General features: G+C 30.2%; 1 protein-coding gene across 14 annotated transcripts in view; it reads right to left on the bottom strand.

The window, feature by feature from the left end:
- Nucleotides 1-25,863, bottom strand: part of LOC127429941 (butyrophilin subfamily 1 member A1-like) — a 31,544-nt gene extending 5,681 nt beyond the window's left edge. For all 14 annotated transcript variants that reach the window (XR_007895375.1, XR_007895374.1, XR_007895376.1 and 11 more), the window contains exons 1-4: nucleotides 25,828-25,863; nucleotides 4,712-4,790; nucleotides 3,539-3,582; nucleotides 1,907-2,233 (exon numbers count right to left, since the gene is read on the bottom strand). Coding sequence is in view for 8 of the 14 variants with exons in the window: in XM_051679327.1 (XP_051535287.1) it covers nucleotides 1,907-2,233; nucleotides 3,539-3,582; nucleotides 4,712-4,734 (394 nt within the window). In the remaining 6 variants the exon portion in view is untranslated. The remainder of the gene's footprint in view (nucleotides 1-1,906; nucleotides 2,234-3,538; nucleotides 3,583-4,711; nucleotides 4,791-25,827) is intronic.
- Between the last annotated feature and the right edge of the window lie 1,457 nt (nucleotides 25,864-27,320).

Below are 27,320 nucleotides of genomic sequence, written 5' to 3'. Positions count from 1 at the left end.
TCTCAGTAATATATATAAAGATTCAAATATTCAAATGACTATTATTTTATAGTCATAGGGGGATTCATCACATTATATTCATATTATTATTTATAAACTCACATCAGGATTGTGCACCTTTTAGAACTGATTTGAGAATGCCTTTGACATTCCAGTTCAGTTTCTGAATTTGAAGTGAATTTGAACTGTGGTAGCAAAAAGGATTACAGAATTATATTTCGATTTTGAATTTAAGAGAGCAGAATTAAGGGGCCTGGGTATCTCAGCGAGTATTGACTCTGACTATCACCCCTGGAGTAGTGAGTTCAAATCCAGGGCGTGCTGAGTGACTCCAGCCAGGTCTCCTAAGCAACCAAATTGGCCCGGTTGCTAGGGAGGGTAGAGTCACATGGGGTAACCTCCTCGTGGTCACGATTAGTGGTTCTCGCTCTGAATGGGGCACGTGGTGAGTTATGCGTGGATGGTGGAGAGTAGCATGAGCCTCCACATGCTGTGAGTCTCCGCAGTGTCATGCACAACGAGTCACGTGATAAGATGTGCGGATTGGCGGTCTCAGAAGTGGAGGCAACTGAGACTTGTCCTCTACCATCCGGATTGAGGCGAGTAACCGCGCCACCACGAGGACCTACTAAGTAGTGGGAATTGGGCATTCCAAATTGGGAGAAAAGGGGGATAAATAGAAGTTCATGTAACTACTATAAGTGTAGTTGTTTTTAATAATAGGCTATATTTAATTTTTCAGTTTGAATTAACCTATAAAAATGTTATCATACACATCAATATTTGAAAAACGACCAATAGAAATATGTATTTAATTAGATTTAATGAATTAACTTTAGTTTTATGGACCTTGCTGGAAGAAAACGTAATTTCCCTAAATGCACTAATTTACTCAATATATAATCAATACATTCAAAGTTTGATGTCAGTGTTATAAAAATGATGTATTATCTGTATTTATGTCTCTTTTGACAGTATTGCATTATAACAGTTTTATAACTTAATTTAGAGAAATACTTTTAATCAGTTTAAAATATTTTGTAAATGTAAATATTAATACATATATATATATATATATATACATATTATTCAATATTAAATTACTTTATATTACATTTATATTATTATTTTATTCATAAACTCACATTGGGATTGTGCATCATTCAGAACTGATTTGAAAATGTAATTCTTGAATTTGAATTGGATTTGAATTGCGGTAGCACACAGGATGCAGAATTGGAATTTGATTTTTAGAATGTTGCATTAAAATGGAATGAAATTAAAAGAAATGCATGTAACTGCTAACTACGTGTACGTTTTTAATAGCAGGCTTTTCATTTTTCAGTATGAATTACCCATGCATACAGTATATTTTGTGTGTATTTTGTGTGTATTTAATTATATTTAACTAATTAACTTTAGTGGACCTTAGTGGGGGGAAAGCTTAATTTACCCAAATGCTTTAATTTACGCAATATATTATATAATTAACACATTGAATTTTTGATGTAAATATTTATTTTCAATAACAGTATAGTGGCCATTTTTGGTGCTGTATAGCAAATGTATTTTGATGACTGTGTGAATTGTTTTGACAATATTTCATGTAATTTAGAGAAATTATCCAGTTGAGAAAAAAAGCACATCACTGATTAAATATGCATAATTAGTTTATATAATTGATGCAATTTAGGATGTTTATCAATGATGTTTTGTTTTCCAAAACTTGTTTTGAACTAATGAAATTCTTCTGTTGTGTGGCTGAATATCACTGAACTGTAAATCTTTAAATTCCTGTTATCCCATTTCAGTTTTCACACAACATTCAGTGTCACATGGCCAATTCAAATTTCAGCTCATGAATCAAAAAGGAGATGATGTAAAAATTCAGAATGTTGTGTCATACCTGTAACTTTGAGGTTGATGACATGCTCTTCATTAGGCATTTCTGTGTAAAAAACGATGCACTTATACTGTCCTTCATCTGAAACTGTGATGTTGCTCATCGTCACACTGAGGTCCGTTTGGTTCACTTCAGTTCTGTTCATGTACTCAGTCACAGGTAGCGATCTGGCTGTATCAAACCCATTGATGAAATAATCTGTTTGGCCTCTCTGCATCTGTAAGTACAAACGAAAAATGTGGACGCTGAGGTTTCCTGGACATCGTAATGTCACGCTCTGACCCAAAACAGCGTTGAAGTTCCTCACTGGAGCCTCTGTGCTGCTGTCACCTGGCCAAACAAACAAAAACAGAAACAGTTTCCATTTATCAAGAAATGTTTCATTTGAAATTAAGAATCTGTAATCAAATGAATCTGTGATTAGAGATGATGGTTCATTTAAATGAACTAGTTCACATAAATGATTCACTTGAGCCCGACTCAGCTTAAAGGGACTTTACCAATGCCATTGCTATTTCTCATTATATTGTGACAATATTTCTGTGTTTTCTAGCTTGTTTATATTTCACATACGTTTAAAAGTTCAATTAAGTGTTGTCACCTTCATTTTCTTCTGCCACCCAAAGTAAATACATACTGTAACTATCAGGTGCTACTTTTTTAATTAATAGGCCTAATAATAAATTGTATCATCTGATTGTTATATATAAAAATGTTTTCTTCTTGAAATAGCTTCAATATTGTTAGCTACTTATTGTTAGTAACTTGAAATGTAGCTAACTACTTTTTTTTAATTGTAGCTCATAGCTTGGGAAGTAACGGTTTAAAAGTAGCTTCCCCAAAACTGTAACACACAGCTTCTATTTGCATTTGTTTGTATATTATAACAGTCTACTATTCTAGTATGATAGCAACAACAAGGAAAGGTTCACTTCTGTAATCACAAATATCTCAGGGCTTGACAAATAATATCCAAGCAGATTTCGGAGACCTTATTGCTAAACAATGTCCCTAAGAAGTTGATAATAATAGCATAATCCACATACAATAAATATTGTTGTTGGTGGTGTTTCATTTAAACAATGCTCAAATGTTTCTAGTGGTAGAGTTAGGAAGATTGGTCTTTAGTTATTCAAATAATAAAAAAATAAAAAAAGTTTGCATATGACTTATTTCAGTGACATTAGATGTTCTTGTCTTACTGTCAGAGTTTTACTTCCTTGTTCTTCTTACATTATGTTTTGGAGGTGGATTCCCCACAACTTAAAAGTAATTCCTCCCAACATCCATGTAGGTAGCACATGGCATTTTAGCAACACCATGGTCATGGGTTCGATTCCCAGCGAACACAAACTGATAAACTGTGTACTTTGAATGCACTTTAAGTTGCTTTGGGAAAAGTGTAAATGCAAAATGTTCTTTACATTTAAAAACAAAAATAAAATAATGAAGTAACATAAAACTGTTTAAAAAAAAATAAGGTTCAACCAATGATAAGTGATTTTCATTGTCCAGTTTAATTCTGGCATAATTGACCATTTTTACCACTGAACAATGTGTGTACACTTGATCCTGAAAAAAAAAAAAAATTAAAAAAAAAACAGTGGGCAAGGGGTCATGTGAGGTCATTCTTACCAGGTGATGCGGTTAGCAACACTGAGGTTATGACAAGCACCAATCTGTCAACACAAACACAGCCAAAAAACAACAATTACACAATGCACAAAGATATGCATTCATAATCATGTGAATTAGCATACAAGTAGTCGATGCATAACATGTCCATTTACTTTTTTTTATTAATATCAAGATTTTAGGTTCAAACGAATATGAATGCATAAGGGAAAGTTTGTATCTTAGGTCCTTAGGTCCACCATTACTAGTTTTTCACAATTTTTATCACATTTTTGCCTCCACTTGTTCAATTTAAACAGTCCTGCAGTGTGACAGATGTTGAAAAGTAGAAGTGTTGTGCAAGTAACATGCATAATAAACACTTTTAAAAGAGTGTAGCATGTCACACCGCAAGACAATTAATAAGTCGAAAAGTATTTCTTGTAAACTATCCATATTCCTGTATACTAAAAGAACCTTGCGAACATTAAGCATAGCCTTCCGAATTCCCCATGACTCACTTCATAGTGGCTGCTTCAAAACTGCAATATCAGGCCACCTCATAACAAAACAGATTACATTTCGTTTATTGTATTCTTGACCTGTTATGTGCAAGCATTTAAAGAAGGTTGCTGAATGTTTTAATTGTAACTTGGTGGCAAACAGTACAAATTCCACTTCCTCTATCAGTATTTTTAAGAGGTTAAATGAGTGTGCAGCATTGAGGATGTAACATCATTCAACAGCGTATCAAGCAACGTCAAAGCTAAATGTTGAAGTGACAACTCTGTTGTAGATTTGTGCCATTAGTTGGATGGAAATCCTTCGCAGTCTAGACAGTTCAATCCACAGCCCTGAAGGCAATTGTTTAAAGGGATAGTTCACCCAAAAATGAAAATCCTGTCATCATTTACTCAACCTCATGTCGTTCTGATCTCAAGTTTTGACATCAAAGTTGATTTGTTAGATACAAATAGAATTATCAGGAACAGAATTTCACTGATCTTATCAACAGGAGATGACAGTAAAAAAACAGAGCGCATGCAGGAAAAAACGTCTAAAGATAAGCGATCCATCAACCACTGACACATACTTTCTCTCACACAAAGACACACACAGCTGACTCATATCTGTGAGGGTAGAATCAGTACAGTGTTAAAGTCATGCTGACTGGTGAACAACAGTAATACTTACAGAGAGCAGACTGATCCCTTCATGTCTTCATCTGTACTTCATGAGTCCAGATGCTCAAAACAGGAACATCACCCTCACACTGAGACAGAAAGAGGGAGAGAGACGTGATATCATCAGTTTTCATATCGATACTGACAGAGGGAATTCCCAAAGGACACGCCTTTATGCAACACTGCACTCATGTTATCAGACGATTACAATTCAACTGAACTTATCTAAAATAGCCTAAACTACTCAGCTAAAGAGAAATGTATAAACTAAATCAAACCACATGTGCTCTTTTACTGCAGATAGAGGGCAATAAATTAAACTAGCCTTGTAAACTAAACTAAACTGATTGTGCTGTTTTATTGAAGATAAAGGGCATTAAACTAAACTAAACTAAACCGATTGTGCTGTTTTATTGAAGATAAAGGGCATTAAACTAAACTAAACTAAACCGATTGTGCTGTTTTATTGAAGATAAAGGGCATTAAACTAAACTAAACTAAACCGATTGTGCTGTTTTATTGAAGATAAAGGGCATTAAACTAAACTAAACTAAACCGATTGTGCTGTTTTATTGAAGAAAAAGGGCATTAAACTAAACTAAACTATACCGATTGTGCTGTTTTATTGAAGATAAAGGGCATTAAACTAAACTAAACCGATTGTGCTGTTTTATTGAAGATAAAGGGCATTAAACTAAACTAAACTAAACTAAACCGATTGTGCTGGTTTACTAAAGATAAAGGGCATTAAACTAAACTAAACTAAACTAAACCAAACCGATTGTGCTGGTTTACTAAAGATAAAGGGCATTAAACTAAACTAAACTAAACCGATTGTGCTGTTTTATTAAAGATAAAGGGCATTACACTAAACTAAACTAAACTAAATTAAACCGATTGTGCTGGTTTACTAAAGATAAAGGGCATTAAACTAAACTAAACTAAACTGATTGTGCTGTTTTACTGAAGATAAAGGGCATTAAACTAAACTAAACTAAACCGATTGTACTGTGTTATTGAAGATAAAGGGCATTAAACTAAACGAAACCGATTGTGCTGTTTTATTGAAGATAAAGGGCATTAAACTAAACTAAAACCGATTGTGCTGTTTTATTGAAGATAAAGGGCATTAAACTAAACTAAACTAAACCGATTGTACTGTGTTATTGAAGATAAAGGGCATTAAACTAAACTAAACTAAACTTATTGTGCTGTTTTATTAAAGATAAAGGGCATTAAACTAAACTAAACTAAACTATACCGATTGTGCTGTTTTATTAAAGATAAAGGGCATTAAACTAAACTCAACTAAACCGATTGTACTGTGTTATTGAAGATAAAGGGCATTAAACTAAACTAAACTAAACCGATTGTGCTGTTTTATTAAAGATAAAGGGCATTAAACTAAACTAAACTAAACCGATTGTACTGTGTTATTGAAGATAAAGGGCATTAAACTAAACTAAACTAAACCAATTGTGCTGTTTTATTAAAGATAAAGGGCATTAAACTAAAATAAACTAAACCGATTGTGCTGTTTTATTAAAGATAAAGGCCATTAAACTAAACTAAACTAAACCGATTGTACTGTGTTATTGAAGATAAAGGGCATTAAACTAAACTAAACTAAACCGATTGTGCTGTTTTATTAAAGATAAAGGGCATTAAACTAAAATAAACTAAACCGATTGTGCTGTTTTATTAAAGATAAAGGGCATTAAACTAAACTAAACTAAACCGATTGTGCTGTTTTATTGAAGATAAAGGGAATTAAACTAAATTAAACTAAACCGATTTTGCTGTTTTATTAAAGATAAAGGGCATTAAACTAAAATAAACTAAACCGATTGTGCTGTTTTATTAAAGATAAAGGGCATTAAACTAAACTAAACTAAACCGATTGTGCTGTTTTATTGAAGATAAAGGGAATTAAACTAAATTAAACTAAACCGATTTTGCTGTTTTATTAAAGATAAAGGGCATTAAACTAAACTAAACTAAACCGATTGTGCTGGTTTACTAAAGATAAAGGGCATTAAACTAAACTAAACTAAACCGATTGTGCTGTTTTATTGAAGATAAAGGGCATTAAACCAAACTAAACTAAACCGATTGTGCTGTTTTATTGAAGATAAAGGGCATTAAACTAAACTAAACTAAACTAAACTGATTGTGCTGTTTTATTGAAGATAAAGGGTATTAAACTAAACTAAACTAAACTAAACTAAACTAAACTGATTGTGCTGTTTTATTGAAGATAAAGGGTATTAAACTAAACTAAACTAAACTAAACCGATTGCATTGTGTTATTGAAGATAAAGGGCATTAAACTAAACTAAACTAAACCGATTGTGCTGTTTTATTGAAGATAAAGGGCATTAAACTAAACTAAACTAAACCGATTGTGCTGCTTTACTAAAGATAAAGGGCATTAAACTAAACTAAACTAAACCGATTGTGCTGTTTTATTGAAGATAAAGGGCATTAAACTAAACTAAACTGATTGTGCTGTTTTATTGAAGATAAAGGGCATTAAACTAAACTAAACTAAACTAAACTGATTGTGCTGTTTTATTGAAGATAAAGGGTATTAAACTAAACTAAACTAAACTAAACCGATTGCACTGTGTTATTGAAGATAAAGGGCATTAAACTAAACTAAACTAACCCGATTGTGCTGTTTTATTGAAGATAAAGGGCATTAAACTAAACTAAACTAAACCGATTGTGCTGGTTTACTAAAGATAAAGGGCATTAAACTAAACTAAACTAAACCGATTGTGCTGTTTTATTGAAGATAAAGGGCATTAATCTAAACTAAACTGATTGTACTGTTTTATTGAAGATAAAGAGCATTAAACTAAACTAAACTAAACTAAACTGATTGTACTGTTTTATTGAAGATAAAGGGCATTAAACTAAACTAAACTAAACTAAACTGATTGTGCTGTTTTATTGAAGATAAAGGGCATTAAACTAAACTAAACTAAACCAATTGTGCTGGTTTACTAAAGATAAAGGGCATTAAACTAAACTAAACTAAACCGATTGTGCTGTTTTATTGAAGATAAAGGGCATTAAACTAAACTAAACTAAACCGATTGTGCTGTTTTATTGAAGATAAAGGGCATTAAACTAAACTAAACTAAACCGATTGTGCTGTTTTATTGAAGATAAAGGGCATTAAACTAAACTAAACTAAACTAAACTGATTGTGCTGTTTTATTGAAGATAAAGGGCATTAAACTAAACTAAACTAAACCGATTGTGCTGTTTTATTGAAGATAAAGGGCATTAAACTAAACTAAACTGATTGTACTGTTTTATTGAAGATAAAGAGCATTAAACTAAACTAAACTAAACTAAACCGATTGTACTGTTTTATTGAAGATAAAGGGCATTAAACTAAACTAAACTAAACTAAACTGATTGTGCTGTTTTATTGAAGATAAAGGGCATTAAACTAAACTAAACTAAACCGATTGTGCTGTTTTATTGAAGATAAAGGGCATTAAACTAAACTAAACTAAACCGATTGTGCTGTTTTATTGAAGATAAAGGGCATTAAACTAAACTAAACTAAACCGATTGTGCTGTTTTATTAAAGATAAAGGGCATTAAACTAAACTAAACTAAACCGATTGTACTGTGTTATTGAAGATAAAGGGCATTAAACTAAACTAAACTAAACTAAACTAAACTGATTGTGCTGTTTTATTGAAGATAATGGGTATTAAACTAAACTAAACTAAACTAAACTGATTGTGCTGTTTTATTGAAGATAAAGGGTATTAAACTAAACTAAACTAAACTAAACCGATTGCACTGTGTTATTGAAGATAAAGGGCATTACACTAAACTAAACTAAACCGATTGTGCTGGTTTACTAAAGATAAAGGGCATTAAACTAAACTAAACTAAACCGATTGTGCTGTTTTATTGAAGATAAAGGGAATTAAACTAAATTAAACTAAACCGATTTTGCTGTTTTATTAAAGATAAAGGGCATTAAACTAAAATAAACTAAACCGATTGTGCTGTTTTATTAAAGATAAAGGGCATTAAACTAAACTAAACTAAACCGATTGTGCTGTTTTATTGAAGATAAAGGGAATTAAACTAAATTAAACTAAACCGATTTTGCTGTTTTATTAAAGATAAAGGGCATTAAACTAAACTAAACTAAACCGATTGTGCTGGTTTACTAAAGATAAAGGGCATTAAACTAAACTAAACTAAACCGATTGTGCTGTTTTATTGAAGATAAAGGGCATTAAACCAAACTAAACTAAACCGATTGTGCTGTTTTATTGAAGATAAAGGGCATTAAACTAAACTAAACTAAACTAAACTGATTGTGCTGTTTTATTGAAGATAAAGGGTATTAAACTAAACTAAACTAAACTAAACTAAACTAAACTGATTGTGCTGTTTTATTGAAGATAAAGGGTATTAAACTAAACTAAACTAAACTAAACCGATTGCACTGTGTTATTGAAGATAAAGGGCATTAAACTAAACTAAACTAAACCGATTGTGCTGTTTTATTGAAGATAAAGGGCATTAAACTAAACTAAACTAAACCGATTGTGCTGCTTTACTAAAGATAAAGGGCATTAAACTAAACTAAACTAAACCGATTGTGCTGTTTTATTGAAGATAAAGGGCATTAAACTAAACTAAACTAAACTAAACTGATTGTGCTGTTTTATTGAAGATAAAGGGTATTAAACTAAACTAAACTAAACTAAACCGATTGCACTGTGTTATTGAAGATAAAGGGCATTAAACTAAACTAAACTAACCCGATTGTGCTGTTTTATTGAAGATAAAGGGCATTAAACTAAACTAAACTAAACCGATTGTGCTGGTTTACTAAAGATAAAGGGCATTAAACTAAACTAAACTAAACCGATTGTGCTGTTTTATTGAAGATAAAGGGCATTAAACTAAACTAAACTGATTGTACTGTTTTATTGAAGATAAAGAGCATTAAACTAAACTAAACTAAACTAAACTGATTGTACTGTTTTATTGAAGATAAAGGGCATTAAACTAAACTAAACTAAACTAAACTGATTGTGCTGTTTTATTGAAGATAAAGGGCATTAAACTAAACTAAACTAAACCAATTGTGCTGGTTTACTAAAGATAAAGGGCATTAAACTAAACTAAACTAAACCGATTGTGCTGTTTTATTGAAGATAAAGGGCATTAAACTAAACTAAACTAAACCGATTGTGCTGTTTTATTGAAGATAAAGGGCATTAAACTAAACTAAACTAAACCGATTGTGCTGTTTTATTGAAGATAAAGGGCATTAAACTAAACTAAACTAAACTAAACTGATTGTGCTGTTTTATTGAAGATAAAGGGCATTAAACTAAACTAAACTAAACCGATTGTGCTGTTTTATTGAAGATAAAGGGCATTAAACTAAACTAAACTGATTGTACTGTTTTATTGAAGATAAAGAGCATTAAACTAAACTAAACTAAACTAAACCGATTGTACTGTTTTATTGAAGATAAAGGGCATTAAACTAAACTAAACTAAACTAAACTGATTGTGCTGTTTTATTGAAGATAAAGGGCATTAAACTAAACTAAACTAAACCGATTGTGCTGTTTTATTGAAGATAAAGGGCATTAAACTAAACTAAACTAAACCGATTGTGCTGTTTTATTGAAGATAAAGGGCATTAAACTAAACTAAACTAAACCGATTGTGCTGTTTTATTAAAGATAAAGGGCATTAAACTAAACTAAACTAAACCGATTGTACTGTGTTATTGAAGATAAAGGGCATTAAACTAAACTAAACTAAACTAAACTAAACTGATTGTGCTGTTTTATTGAAGATAATGGGTATTAAACTAAACTAAACTAAACTAAACTGATTGTGCTGTTTTATTGAAGATAATGGGTATTAAACTAAACTAAACTAAACTAAACTGATTGTGCTGTTTTATTGAAGATAAAGGGTATTAAACTAAACTAAACTAAACTAAACCGATTGCACTGTGTTATTGAAGATAAAGGGCATTACACTAAACTAAACTAAACCGATTGTGCTGGTTTACTAAAGATAAAGGGCATTAAACTAAACTAAACTAAACCGATTGTGCTGTTTTATTGAAGATAAAGGGAATTAAACTAAATTAAACTAAACCGATTTTGCTGTTTTATTAAAGATAAAGGGCATTAAACTAAAATAAACTAAACCGATTGTGCTGTTTTATTAAAGATAAAGGGCATTAAACTAAACTAAACTAAACCGATTGTGCTGTTTTATTGAAGATAAAGGGAATTAAACTAAATTAAACTAAACCGATTTTGCTGTTTTATTAAAGATAAAGGGCATTAAACTAAACTAAACTAAACCGATTGTGCTGGTTTACTAAAGATAAAGGGCATTAAACTAAACTAAACTAAACCGATTGTGCTGTTTTATTGAAGATAAAGGGCATTAAACCAAACTAAACTAAACCGATTGTGCTGTTTTATTGAAGATAAAGGGCATTAAACTAAACTAAACTAAACTAAACTGATTGTGCTGTTTTATTGAAGATAAAGGGTATTAAACTAAACTAAACTAAACTAAACTAAACTAAACTGATTGTGCTGTTTTATTGAAGATAAAGGGTATTAAACTAAACTAAACTAAACTAAACCGATTGCACTGTGTTATTGAAGATAAAGGGCATTAAACTAAACTAAACTAAACCGATTGTGCTGTTTTATTGAAGATAAAGGGCATTAAACTAAACTAAACTAAACCGATTGTGCTGCTTTACTAAAGATAAAGGGCATTAAACTAAACTAAACTAAACCGATTGTGCTGTTTTATTGAAGATAAAGGGCATTAAACTAAACTAAACTAAACTAAACTGATTGTGCTGTTTTATTGAAGATAAAGGGTATTAAACTAAACTAAACTAAACTAAACCGATTGCACTGTGTTATTGAAGATAAAGGGCATTAAACTAAACTAAACTAACCCGATTGTGCTGTTTTATTGAAGATAAAGGGCATTAAACTAAACTAAACTAAACCGATTGTGCTGGTTTACTAAAGATAAAGGGCATTAAACTAAACTAAACTAAACCGATTGTGCTGTTTTATTGAAGATAAAGGGCATTAAACTAAACTAAACTGATTGTACTGTTTTATTGAAGATAAAGAGCATTAAACTAAACTAAACTAAACTAAACTGATTGTACTGTTTTATTGAAGATAAAGGGCATTAAACTAAACTAAACTAAACTAAACTGATTGTGCTGTTTTATTGAAGATAAAGGGCATTAAACTAAACTAAACTAAACCAATTGTGCTGGTTTACTAAAGATAAAGGGCATTAAACTAAACTAAACTAAACCGATTGTGCTGTTTTATTGAAGATAAAGGGCATTAAACTAAACTAAACTAAACCGATTGTGCTGTTTTATTGAAGATAAAGGGCATTAAACTAAACTAAACTAAACCGATTGTGCTGTTTTATTGAAGATAAAGGGCATTAAACTAAACTAAACTAAACTAAACTGATTGTGCTGTTTTATTGAAGATAAAGGGCATTAAACTAAACTAAACTAAACCGATTGTGCTGTTTTATTGAAGATAAAGGGCATTAAACTAAACTAAACTGATTGTACTGTTTTATTGAAGATAAAGAGCATTAAACTAAACTAAACTAAACTAAACCGATTGTACTGTTTTATTGAAGATAAAGGGCATTAAACTAAACTAAACTAAACTAAACTGATAGTGCTGTTTTATTGAAGATAAAGGGCATTAAACTAAACTAAACTAAACCGATTGTGCTGTTTTATTGAAGATAAAGGGCATTAAACTAAACTAAACTAAACCGATTGTGCTGTTTTATTGAAGATAAAGGGCATTAAACTAAACTAAACTAAACCGATTGTGCTGTTTTATTAAAGATAAAGGGCATTAAACTAAACTAAACTAAACCGATTGTACTGTGTTATTGAAGATAAAGGGCATTAAACTAAACTAAACTAAACTAAACTAAACTGATTGTGCTGTTTTATTGAAGATAATGGGTATTAAACTAAACTAAACTAAACTAAACTGATTGTGCTGTTTTATTGAAGATAAAGGGTATTAAACTAAACTAAACTAAACTAAACCGATTGCACTGTGTTATTGAAGATAAAGGGCATTACACTAAACTAAACTAAACCGATTGTGCTGTTTTATTGAAGATAAAGGGCATTAAACTAAACTAAACTAAACCGATTGTGCTGTTTTATTGAAGATAAAGGGCATTAAACTAAACTAAACTAAACCGATTGTGCTGTTTTATTGAAGATAAAGGGCATTAAGCTAAACTAAACTAAACTAAACTAAACTTATTATGCTGTTTTATTGAAGATAAAGGGCATTAAACTAAACTAAACTAAACCGATTGTGCTGTTTTATTGAAGATAAAGGGCATTAAACTAAACTAAACTAAACTTATTGTGCTGTTTTATTGAAGATAAAGGGCATTAAGCTAAACTAAACTAAACTAAACTAAACTTATTATGCTGTTTTATTGAAGATAAAGGGCATTAAACTAAACTAAACTAAACCGATTGTACTGTGTTATTGAAGATAAAGGGCATTAAACTAAACTAAACTAAACTGATTGTGCTGTTTTATTAAAGATAAAGGGCATTAAGCTAAACTAAACTAAACTAAACTAAACTTATTATGCTGTTTTATTGAAGATAAAGGGCATTAAACTAAACTAAACTAAACCGATTGTGCTGTTTTATTGAAGATAAAGGGCATTAAACTAAACTAAACTAAACCGATTGTGCTGTTTTACTAAAGATAAAGGGCATTAAACTAAACTAAACTAAACCGATTGTGCTGTTTTATTGAAGATAAAGGGCATTAAACTAAACTAAACTAAACCGATTGTGCTGTTTTATTAAAGATAAAGGGCATTAAGCTAAACTAAACTAAACTAAACTAAAATGATTGTGCTGTTTTATTAAAGATAAAGGGCATTAAACTAAACTAAACTAAACTGATTGTGCTGTTTTATTGAAGATAAAGGGCATTAAGCTAAACTAAATTAAACTAAACTAAACTGATTGTGCTGTTTTATTGAAGATAAAGGGCATTAAGCTAAACTAAACTAAACTAAACTAAACTGATTGTGCTGTTTTATTGAAGATAAAGGGCATTAAACTAAACTAAACTAAACCGATTGTGCTGTTTTATTGAAGATAAAGGGCATTAAACTAAACTAAACTAAACCGATTGTGCTGTTTTATTGAAGATAAAGGGCATTAAGCTAAACTAAACTAAACTAAACTAAACTTATTGTGCTGTTTTATTGAAGATAAAGGGCATTAAACTAAACTAAACTAAACTGATTGTGCTGTTTTATTGAAGATAAAGGGCATTAAGCTAAACTAAACTAAACTAAACTAAACTTATTGTGCTGTTTTATTGAAGATAAAGGGCATTAAACTAAACTAAACTAAACTGATTGTGCTGTTTTATTGAAGATAAAGGGCATTAAGCTAAACTAAACTAAACTAAACCGATTGTGCTGTTTTATTGAAGATAAAGGGCATTAAACTAAACTAAACTAAACTAAACTAAACCGATTGTGCTGTTTTATTGAAGATAAAGGGCATTAAACTAAACTAAACTAAACCGATTGTGCTGTTTTATTGAAGATAAAGGGCATTAAACTAAACTAAACTAAACTTATTGTGCTGTTTTATTGAAGATAAAGGGCATTAAACTAAACTAAACTAAACTGATTGTGCTGATTATTGAAGATAAAGGGCATTAAGCTAAACTAAACTAAACTAAACTAAACTTATTGTGCTGTTTTATTGAAGATAAAGGGCATTAACCTAAACTAAACTAAACCAATTGTGCTGTTTTATTGAAGATAAAGGGCATTAAACTAAACTAAACTAAACTAAACTAAACCGATTGTGCTGTTTTATTGAAGATAAAGGGCATTAAGCTAAACTAAACTAAACTAAACTAAACTTATTGTGCTGTTTTATTGAAGATAAAGGGCATTAAACTAAACTAAACTAAACCGATTGTACTGTGTTATTGAAGATAAAGGGCATTAAACTAAACTAAACTAAACCGATTGTGCTGTTTTATTGAAGATAAAGGGCATTAAACTAAACTAAACTAAACTGATTGTGCTGTTTTATTGAAGATAAAGGGCATTAAACTAAACTAAACTAAACCGATTGTACTGTTTTATTGAAGATAAAGGGCATTAAACTAAACTAAACTAAACCGATTGTGCTGTTTTATTGAAGATAAAGGGCATTAAGCTAAACTAAACTAAACTAAACTGATTGTGCTGTTTTATTGAAGATAAAGGGCATTAAACTAAACTAAACTTAACTAAACTTATTGTGCTGTTTTATTGAAGATAAAGGGCATTAAACTAAACTAAACTAAACCGATTGTACTGTTTTATTGAAGATAAAGGGCATTAAACTAAACTAAACTAAACCGATTGTGCTGTTTTATTGAAGATAAAGGGCATTAAGCTAAACTAAACTAAACTAAACTAAACTTATTGTGCTGTTTTATTGAAGATAAAGGGCATTAAACTAAACTAAACTAAACTGATTGTGCTGTTTTATTGAAGATAAAGGGCATTAAACTAAACTAAACTAAACCGATTGTACTGTTTTATTGAAGAAAAAGGGCATTAAACTAAACTAAACTATACCGATTGTGCTGTTTTATTGAAGATAAAGGGCATTAAGCTAAACTAAACTAAACTAAACTGATTGTGCTGTTTTATTGAAGATAAAGGGCATTAAACTAAACTAAACTTAACTGAACTGATTGTGCTGTTTTATTGAAGATAAAGGGCATTAAACTAAACTAAACTTAACTAAACTGATTGTGCTGTTTTATTGAAGATAAAGGGCATTAAACTAAACTAAACTAAACTAAACTGATTGTGCTGTTTTATTGAAGATAAAGGGCATTAAACTAAACTAAACTAAACTGATTGTGCTGTTTTATTGAAGATAAAGGGCATTAAGCTAAACTAAACTAAACTAAACTAAACTTATTATGCTGTTTTATTGAAGATAAAGGGCATTAAACTAAACTAAACTAAACCGATTGTACTGTGTTATTGAAGATAAAGGGCATTAAACTAAACTAAACTAAACCGATTGTGCTGTTTTATTAAAGATAAAGGGCATTAAGCTAAACTAAACTAAACTAAACTAAACTTATTATGCTGTTTTATTGAAGATAAAGGGCATTAAACTAAACTAAACTAAACCGATTGTGCTGTTTTATTGAAGATAAAGGGCATTAAACTAAACTAAACTAAACCGATTGTGCTGTTTTACTAAAGATAAAGGGCATTAAACTAAACTAAACTAAACCGATTGTGCTGTTTTATTGAAGATAAAGGGCATTAAACTAAACTAAACTAAACCGATTGTGCTCTTTTATTAAAGATAAAGGGCATTAAGCTAAACTAAACTAAACTAAACTAAAATGATTGTGCTGTTTTATTAAAGATAAAGGGCATTAAACTAAACTAAACTAAACTGATTGTGCTGTTTTATTGAAGATAAAGGGCATTAAGCTAAACTAAATTAAACTAAACTAAACTGATTGTGCTGTTTTATTGAAGATAAAGGGCATTAAGCTAAACTAAACTAAACTAAACTAAACTGATTGTGCTGTTTTATTGAAGATAAAGGGCATTAAACTAAACTAAACTAAACCGATTGTGCTGTTTTATTGAAGATAAAGGGCATTAAACTAAACTAAACTAAACCGATTGTGCTGTTTTATTGAAGATAAAGGGCATTAAGCTAAACTAAACTAAACTAAACTTATTGTGCTGTTTTATTGAAGATAAAGGGCATTAAACTAAACTAAACTAAACTGATTGTGCTGTTTTATTGAAGATAAAGGGCATTAAGCTAAACTAAACTAAACTAAACTAAACTTATTGTGCTGTTTTATTGAAGATAAAGGGCATTAAACTAAACTAAACTAAACTGATTGTGCTGTTTTATTGAAGATAAAGGGCATTAAGCTAAACTAAACTAAACTAAACTAAACTTATTATGCTGTTTTATTGAAGATAAAGGGCATTAAACTAAACTAAACTAAACCGATTGTACTGTGTTATTGAAGATAAAGGGCATTAAACTAAACTAAACTAAACCGATTGTGCTGTTTTATTAAAGATAAAGGGCATTAAGCTAAACTAAACTAAACTAAACTAAACTTATTATGCTGTTTTATTGAAGATAAAGGGCATTAAACTAAACTAAACTAAACCGATTGTGCTGTTTTATTGAAGATAAAGGGCATTAAACTAAACTAAACTAAACCGATTGTGCTGTTTTACTAAAGATAAAGGGCATTAAACTAAACTAAACTAAACCGATTGTGCTGTTTTATTGAAGATAAAGGGCATTAAACTAAACTAAACTAAACCGATTGTGCTGTTTTATTAAAGATAAAGGGCATTAAGCTAAACTAAACTAAACTAAACTAAAATGATTGTGCTGTTTTATTAAAGATAAAGGGCATTAAACTAAACTAAACTAAACTGATTGTGCTGTTTTATTGAAGATAAAGGGCATTAAGCTAAACTAAATTAAACTAAACTAAACTGATTGTGCTGTTTTATTGAAGATAAAGGGCATTAAGCTAAACTAAACTAAACTAAACTAAACTGATTGTGCTGTTTTATTGAAGATAAAGGGCATTAAACTAAACTAAACTAAACCGATTGTGCTGTTTTATTGAAGATAAAGGGCATTAAACTAAACTAAACTAAACCGATTGTGCTGTTTTATTGAAGATAAAGGGCATTAAGCTAAACTAAACTAAACTAAACTAAACTTATTGTGCTGTTTTATTGAAGATAAAGGGCATTAAACTAAACTAAACTAAACTGATTGTGCTGTTTTATTGAAGATAAAGGGCATTAAGCTAAACTAAACTAAACTAAACTAAACTTATTGTGCTGTTTTATTGAAGATAAAGGGCATTAAACTAAACTAAACTAAACTGATTGTGCTGTTTTATTGAAGATAAAGGGCATTAAGCTAAACTAAACTAAACTAAACCGATTGTGCTGTTTTATTGAAGATAAAGGGCATTAAACTAAACTAAACTAAACTAAACTAAACCGATTGTGCTGTTTTATTGAAGATAAAGGGCATTAAACTAAACTAAACTAAACCGATTGTGCTGTTTTATTGAAGATAAAGGGCATTAAACTAAACTAAACTAAACTTATTGTGCTGTTTTATTGAAGATAAAGGGCATTAAACTAAACTAAACTAAACTGATTGTGCTGATTATTGAAGATAAAGGGCATTAAGCTAAACTAAACTAAACTAAACTTATTGTGCTGTTTTATTGAAGATAAAGGGCATTAACCTAAACTAAACTAAACCAATTGTGCTGTTTTATTGAAGATAAAGGGCATTAAACTAACCTAAACTAAACTAAACTAAACCGATTGTGCTGTTTTATTGAAGATAAAGGGCATTAAGCTAAACTAAACTAAACTAAACTAAACTTATTGTGCTGTTTTTTTGAAGATAAAGGGCATTAAACTAAACTAAACTAAACCGATTGTACTGTGTTATTGAAGATAAAGGGCATTAAACTAAACTAAACTAAACCGATTGTGCTGTTTTATTGAAGATAAAGGGCATTAAACTAAACTAAACTAAACCGATTGTGCTGTTTTATTGAAGATAAAGGGCATTAAACTAAACTAAACTAAACCGATTGTACTGTTTTATTGAAGATAAAGGGCATTAAACTAAACTAAACTAAACTGATTGTGCTGTTTTATTGAAGATAAAGGGCATTAAACTAAACTAAACTAAACCGATTGTACTGTTTTATTGAAGATAAAGGGCATTAAACTAAACTAAACTAAACCGATTGTGCTGTTTTATTGAAGATAAAGGGCATTAAACTAAAATAAACTAAACCGATTGTGCTGTTTTATTGAAGATAAAGGGCATTAAACTAAACTAAACTAAACTGATTGTGCTGTTTTATTGAAGATAAAGGGCATTAAACTAAACTAAACTAAACCGATTGTACTGTTTTATTGAAGATAAAGGGCATTAAACTAAACTAAACTAAACCGATTGTGCTGTTTTATTGAAGATAAAGGGCATTAAGCTAAACTAAACTAAACTAAACTAAACTTATTGTGCTGTTTTATTGAAGATAAAGGGCATTAAGCTAAACTAAACTAAACTAAACTAAACTGATTGTGCTGTTTTATTGAAGATAAAGGGAATTAAACTAAACTAAACTTAACTAAACTTATTGTGCTGTTTTATTGAAGATAAAGGGCATTAAACTAAACTAAACTAAACCGATTGTACTGTTTTATTGAAGATAAAGGGCATTAAACTAAACTAAACTAAACCGATTGTGCTGTTTTATTGAAGATAAAGGGCATTAAGCTAAACTAAACTAAACTAAACTAAACTTATTGTGCTGTTTTATTGAAGATAAAGGGCATTAAACTAAACTAAACTAAACTGATTGTGCTGTTTTATTGAAGATAAAGGGCATTAAACTAAACTAAACTAAACCGATTGTACTGTTTTATTGAAGATAAAGGGCATTAAGCTAAACTAAACTAAACCGATTGTGCTGTTTTATTGAAGATAAAGGGCATTAAGCTAAACTAAACTAAACTAAACTAAACTTATTGTGCTGTTTTATTGAAGATAAAGGGCATTAAACTAAACTAAACTAAACTGATTGTGCTGTTTTATTGAAGATAAAGGGCATTAAACTAAACTAAACTAAACCGATTGTACTGTTTTATTGAAGATAAAGGGCATTAAACTAAACTAAACTAAACTGATTGTGCTGTTTTATTGAAGATAAAGGGCATTAAACTAAACTAAACTTAACTAAACTGATTGTGCTGTTTTATTGAAGATAAAGGGCATTAAACTAAACTAAACTTAACTAAACTGATTGTGCTGTTTTATTGAAGATAAAGGGCATTAAACTAAACTAAACTAAACTAAACTGATTGTGCTGTTTTATTGAAGATAAAGGGCATTAAACTAAACTAAACTAAACTGATTGTGCTGTTTTATTGAAGATAAAGGGCATTAAGCTAAACTAAACTAAACTAAACTAAACTGATTGTGCTGTTTTATTGAAGATAAAGGGCATTAAACTAAACTAAACTTAACTAAACTGATTGTGCTGTTTTATTGAAGATAAAGGGCATTAAACTAAACTAAACTAAACTGATTGTGCTGTTTTATTGAAGATAAAGGGCATTAAACTAAACTAAACTAAACTAAACTAAACTGATTGTGCTGTTTTATTGAAGATAAAGGGCATTAAGCTAAACTAAACTAAACTAAACTGATTGTGCTGTTTTATTGAAGATAAAGGGCATTAAACTAAACTAAACTAAACTTATTGTGCTGTTTTATTGAAGATAAAGGGCATTAAACTAAACTAAACTAAACCGATTGTGCTGTTTTATTGAAGATAAAGGGCATTAAACTAAACTAAACTAAACCGATTGTGCTGTTTTATTGAAGATAAAGGGCATTAAGCTAAACTAAACTAAACTAAACTGATTGTGCTGTTTTATTGAAGATAAAGGGCATTAAACTAAACTAAACTAAACTTATTGTGCTGTTTTATTGAAGATAAAGGGCATTAAACTAAACTAAACTAAACTAAACTAAACTGATTGTGCTGTTTTATTGAAGATAAAGGGCATTAAACTAAACTAAACTAAACTGATTGTGCTGTTTTATTGAAGATAAAGGGCATTAAACTAAACTAAACTAAACCGATTGTGCTGTTTTATTGAAGATAAAGGGCATTAAACTAAACTAAACTAAACTAAACTAAACTGATTGTGCTGTTTTATTGAAGATAAAGGGCATTAAACTAAACTAAACTAAACTGATTGTGCTGTTTTATTGAAGATAAAGGGCATTAAACTAAACTAAACTAAACCGATTGTACTGTTTTATTGAAGATAAAGGGCATTAAGCTAAACTAAACTAAACTAAACTGATTGTGCTGTTTTATTGAAGATAAAGGGCATTAAACTAAACTAAACTAAGCTTATTGTGCTGTTTTATTGAAGATAAAGGGCATTAAACTAAACTAAACTAAACCGATTGTGCTGTTTTATTGAAGATAAAGGGCATTAAACTAAACTAAACTAAACTGATTGTGCTGTTTTATTGAAGATAAAGGGCATTAAGCTAAACTAAACTAAACTAAACTAAACCGATTGTGCTGTTTTATTGAAGATAAAGGGCATTAAGCTAAACTAAACTAAACTAAACTAAACTGATTGTGCTGTTTTATTGAAGATAAAGGGCATTAAACTAAACTAAACTAAACTAAACTAAACATATTGTGCTGTTTTATTGAAGATAAAGGGCATTAAACTAAACTAAACTAAACTGATTGTGCTGTTTTATTGAAGATAAAGGGCATTAAGCTAAACTAAACTAAACTAAACTAAACCGATTGTGCTGTTTTATTGAAGATAAAGGGCATTAAACTAAACTAAACTAAACCGATTGTGCTGTTTTATTGAAGATAAAGGGCATTAAACTAAACTAAACTAAACTGATTGTGCTGTTTTATTGAAGATAAAGGGCATTAAGCTAAACTAAACTAAACTAAACTAAACTGATTGTGCTGTTTTATTGAAGATAAAGGGCATTAAACTAAACTAAACTTAACTAAACTGATTGTGCTGTTTTATTGAAGATAAAGGGCATTAAACTAAACTAAACTAAACTGATTGTGCTGTTTTATTGAAGATAAAGGGCATTAAACTAAACTAAACTAAACTAAACTAAACTGATTGTGCTGTTTTATTGAAGATAAAGGGCATTAAACTAAACTAAACTAAACTGATTGTGCTGTTTTATTGAAGATAAAGGGCATTAAACTAAACTAAACTAAACCGATTGTACTGTTTTATTGAAGATAAAGGGCATTAAGCTAAACTAAACTAAACTAAACTGATTGTGCTGTTTTATTGAAGATAAAGGGCATTAAACTAAACTAAACTAAACTTATTGTGCTGTTTTATTGAAGATAAAGGGCATTAAACTAAACTAAACTAAACTAAACTAAACTGATTGTGCTGTTTTATTGAAGATAAAGGGCATTAAACTAAACTAAACTAAACTGATTGTGCTGTTTTATTGAAGATAAAGGGCATTAAACTAAACTAAACTAAACCGATTGTACTGTTTTATTGAAGATAAAGGGCATTAAGCTAAACTAAACTAAACTAAACTGATTGTGCTGTTTTATTGAAGATAAAGGGCATTAAACTAAACTAAACTAAACTTATTGTGCTGTTTTATTGAAGATAAAGGGCATTAAACTAAACTAAACTAAACTGATTGTGCTGTTTTATTGAAGATAAAGGGCATTAAACTAAACTAAACTAAACTTATTGTGCTGTTTTATTGAAGATAAAGGGCATTGAACTAAACTAAACTAAACCGATTGTGCTGTTTTATTGAAGATAAAGGGCATTAAACTAAACTAAACTAAACTGATTGTGCTGTTTTATTGAAGATAAAGGGCATTAAGCTAAACTAAACTAAACTAAACTAAACCGATTGTGCTGTTTTATTGAAGATAAAGGGCATTAAGCTAAACTAAACTAAACTAAACTAAACTGATTGTGCTGTTTTATTGAAGATAAAGGGCATTAAACTAAACTAAACTAAACTAAACTAAACATATTGTGCTGTTTTATTGAAGATAAAGGGCATTAAACTAAACTAAACTAAACTGATTGTGCTGTTTTATTGAAGATAAAGGGCATTAAGCTAAACTAAACTAAACTAAACTAAACCGATTGTGCTGTTTTATTGAAGATAAAGGGCATTAAACTAAACTAAACTAAACCGATTGTGCTGTTTTATTGAAGATAAAGGGCATTAAACTAAACTAAACTAAACTGATTGTGCTGTTTTATTGAAGATAAAGGGCATTAAACTAAACTAAACTAAACCGATTGTGCTGTTTTATTGATGATAAAGGGCATTAAACTAAACTAAACTAAACTTATTGTGCTGTTTTATTGAAGATAAAGGGCATTAAACTAAACTAAACTAAACTAAACTAAACTTATTGTGCTGTTTTATTGAAGATAAAGGGCATTAAGCTAAACTAAACTAAACTTATTGTGCTGTTTTATTGAAGATAAAGGGCATTAAGCTAAACTAAACTAAACTAAACTAAACTTATTGTGCTGTTTTATTGAAGATAAAGGGCATTAAGCTAAACTAAACTAAACTGATTGTGCTGTTTTATTGAAGATAAAGGGCATTAAACTAAACTAAACTAAACCGATTGTGCTGTTTTATTGAAGATAAAGGGCATTAAACTAAACTAAACTAAACCGATTGTGCTGTTTTATTGAAGATAAAGGGCATTAAACTAAACTAAACTAAACCGATTGTGCTGTTTTATTGAAGATAAAGGGCATTAAACTAAACTAAACTAAACTAAACCGATTGTGCTGTTTTATTGAAGGTAATGGGCATTAAACTAAACTAAACTAAACTTATTGTGCTGTTTTATTGAAGATAAAGGGCATTAAACTAAACTAAACTAAACCGATTGTGCTGTTTTATTGAAGATAAAGGGCATTAAGCTAAACTAAACTAAACTAAACTAAACTTATTGTGCTGTTTTATTGAAGATAAAGGGCATTAAACTAAACTAAACTAAACCGATTGTGCTGTTTTATTAAAGATAAAGGGCATTAAGCTAAACTAAACTAAACTAAACTAAACTGATTGTGCTGTTTTATTGAAGATAAAGGGCATTAAACTAAACTAAACTTAACTAAACTGATTGTGCTGTTTTATTAAAGATAAAGGGCATTAAACTAAACTAAACTAAACTAAACTAAACTAAACTAAACTGATTGTGCTGTTTTATTGAAGATAAAGGGCATTAAACTAAACTAAACTAAACTAAACTGATTGTGCTCTTTTATTGAAGATAAAGGGCATTAAACTAAACTAAACTAAACTAAACTAAACTTATTGTACTGTGTTATTGAAGATAAAGGGCATTAAACTAAACTAAACTAAACCGATTGTGCTGTTTTATTGAAGGTAATGGGCATTAAACTAAACTAATCTAAACCGATTGTGCTGTTTTATTAAAGATAAAGGGTATTAAACTAAACTAAACTAAACCGATTGTGCTGTTTTATTGAAGATAAAGGGCATTAAACTAACCTAAACTAAACTAAACTAAACTTATTGTGCTGTTTTATTGAAGATAAAGGGCATTAAACTAAACTAAACTAAACCGATTGTGCTGTTTTATTAAAGATAAAGGGCATTAAGCTAAACTAAACTAAACTAAACTAAACTTATTATGCTGTTTTATTGAAGATAAAGGGCATTAAACTAAACTAAACTAAACCGATTGTACTGTGTTATTGAAGATAAAGGGCATTAAACTAAACTAAACTAAACCGATTGTACTGTTTTATTGAAGATAAAGGGCATTAAACTAAACTAAACTAAACCGATTGTGCTGTTTTATTGAAGATAAAGGGCATTAAACTAAACTAAACTAAACCGATTGTGCTGTTTTATTAAAGATAAAGGGCATTAAACTAAACTATACTAAACCGATTGTGCTGTTTTATTGAAGATAAAGGGCATTAAACTAAACTAAACTAAACTAAACTAAACTGATTGTGCTGTTTTATTGAAGATAAAGGGCATTAAGCTAAACTAAACTAAACTAAACTGATTGTGCTGTTTTATTGAAGATAAAGGGCATTAAACTAAACTAAACTAAACCAATTGTGCTGTTTTATTGAAGATAAAGGGCATTAAGCTAAACTAAACTAAACTAAACTAAACTTATTATGCTGTTTTATTGAAGATAAAGGGCATTAAACTAAACTAAACTAAACCGATTGTACTGTGTTATTGAAGATAAAGGGCATTAAACTAAACTAAACTAAACCGATTGTACTGTTTTATTGAAGATAAAGGGCATTAAACTAAACTAAACTAAACCGATTGTGCTGTTTTACTAAAGATAAAGGGCATTAAACTAAACTAAACTAAACCGATTGTGCTGTTTTATTGAAGATAAAGGGCATTAAACTAAACTAAACTAAACCGATTGTGCTGTTTTATTAAAGATAAAGGGCATTAAACTAAACTAAACTAAACCGATTGTGCTGTTTTATTGAAGATAAAGGGCATTAAACTAAACTAAACTAAACTAAACTAAACTGATTGTGCTGTTTTATTGAAGATAAAGGGCATTAAGCTAAACTAAACTAAACTAAACTGATTGTGCTGTTTTATTGAAGATAAAGGGCATTAATCTAAACTAAACTAAACTAAACTGATTGTGCTGTTTTATTGAAGATAAAGGGTATTAAACTAAACTAAACTAAACCGATTGTGCTGGTTTATTGCAGACAGAGGGTATTAAACTAAACTAAACTAAGTAAACTAAATTGAAGTTTAAGCTGTGCTGTTCTGCTGCAGACACAGAGGAGTTCATGTATGCCACACTGACAATAAAATCAAAGCGCATTACAATCGTCCCACATTAAACTGAAACTCTTTAAAGTAAATAAAAGCTCCTTCAGGACAATCACAGAAAGTTTCTACAGCAGACAAACACAAAGAGAAGAACAGAAGTGAAAACATACAAGTTAAACGCCTGCCTAACTATTCGATATACATCATGATGTGTGTATGCACATGTTCACACTTCACACACATCCCACAACCAGTTTCACACATGCAGATTGAACTGACTGTGTTCTGATTACAGTCGTATCAATAAAATCCTTCTTACACTCTCCGTCTGATACAGTCTGTCCTCATGGAGCAGCTTTCAGACGTATCACTGCAGTTCAGTAACACATCAAAGTATTAAAGATTGACTAAACTGGATGCTATTCCTTGCAAAACTGCTCAAGAACAATATTTTTTGTTGAAAGGGCTATACAAATAAACTGCAATTATCTGAAATAATGTTTCAGGTAGTAAAAGAACAGGAGAAAGTAAAAAACAAGAGTTCTTACCAAAGCTTCAGTTGCTATCCCTGTGGAGTGCTGCAGTCTAAATGAACTTATTATTAAGCACAGTTCCTTTTTCTGACACACACACACACACACACACACACAGAGAGAGAGAGAGAGAGGAGACAGAGAGAGAATGAGGAAGTGCTTTAATTAACTGCATAAACTCAGATAATTTTACAAAGAAATGTCACACAGCACGCACACAACACTGCTGAGGTTTAAATGTAAATCATGTCATCCATGTATAACTCTTTGTTTGTGACATTCTCTTGGATTGTGTGAAACTACATGTCCAGATCTCTATTAATGATCTACTTACATTATTGTTGAGAACATCAGTTCATTAAAAGGTCTTTAATAAAGATCTATATACAGGCTACTGAAAGTCTACTGAATGTTTGTTGAAACACTGTTTACTAGCTATAGCAAGCCAGTTGATAAGTCACTTATAGTCAGCTAAATATCTATTTGGGACCATCAAAATAAAGTGTTACCTATTTTCTGCTTATAAACAGGTAAACAATGAAACTATGAATGGCTTACTTATAGTTGTCTCTGCATATTAAGCTGGGATAGGAGAAAGTAACATCGTACAAGTTACAACGAAGAGATTTTAGATTTTTAGTTGTTGTGAAAAGATACTTTCGAAATATCAAGACTGTGGGGGCCTACATCTCCATACAGGAAGTAAATAATGTCTTATTTTTCTGTAAAGGTCAAAATGCCAATGTTAAGGGTTAATACTTTGTGACAGTAATTATAATTCACCTTATCTAAAAACAATAACGTCATTGGGAAATCCCCTCCATGACATATTTACACATGTTTGTGTGTGTGTAAAATGAAGTGAGACTTCAAACTGAAATGTGACCTTACTCAACATACCTGAGCGATGATTGTTTATTTTCTTTCACACCCAATCAAGCAGCTCAGATCGGCATTAAAACATTCCCTTTGTCTTGGGTCAGTGTTGACCCAAACGTATGGACGTATAGTAAGAGTATAGAGCTATAAAATGAATGTGGATAGCATAGCTCAGATCATTTGGACTTGGAAGCTTTTGATGAGACATGTTTGAGTTCGTATTGAGATCTCTGACTTTTGATTGCAGACTTTGGTGTCTTGGCAAATCTGAGCACAGTCTGAGACATTGTTGAGATATCTTCTGAAACTCTAGAGGAGACACATGTGAGATTACTGAAGTCTTTTTCTAAAGAGAAATGCAGAAGATTTAGGCAGAAGTCACCATGTGCTCTCAATTTAATCTCATTGTTGTCTAGATGAAACAATCGAGATTACAAAGATGGTTAATAACTCCAATGCAACACACAAATGTGTGTTTCCTGTTGAATGTAGAATGTGTCTGTATGTGGGCCGTGAAAGATATTTTACATACAGCAGTTTATTTGTTTTTAGTTTCTGATCTGCATAAGTATTCTTGCCGTAGGTGGTTCTACTCAACTGGGCATTTGTAATGAGTCTTAGTTCACCCC

This window comes from Myxocyprinus asiaticus, chromosome 39, assembly GCF_019703515.2.
Source record: "Myxocyprinus asiaticus isolate MX2 ecotype Aquarium Trade chromosome 39, UBuf_Myxa_2, whole genome shotgun sequence".
Lineage (NCBI taxonomy): Eukaryota > Metazoa > Chordata > Actinopteri > Cypriniformes > Catostomidae > Myxocyprinus > Myxocyprinus asiaticus.
The sequence above is the reverse complement of the archived record's forward strand: the minus strand, read 5'-3'. Positions and strand labels throughout refer to the sequence as shown.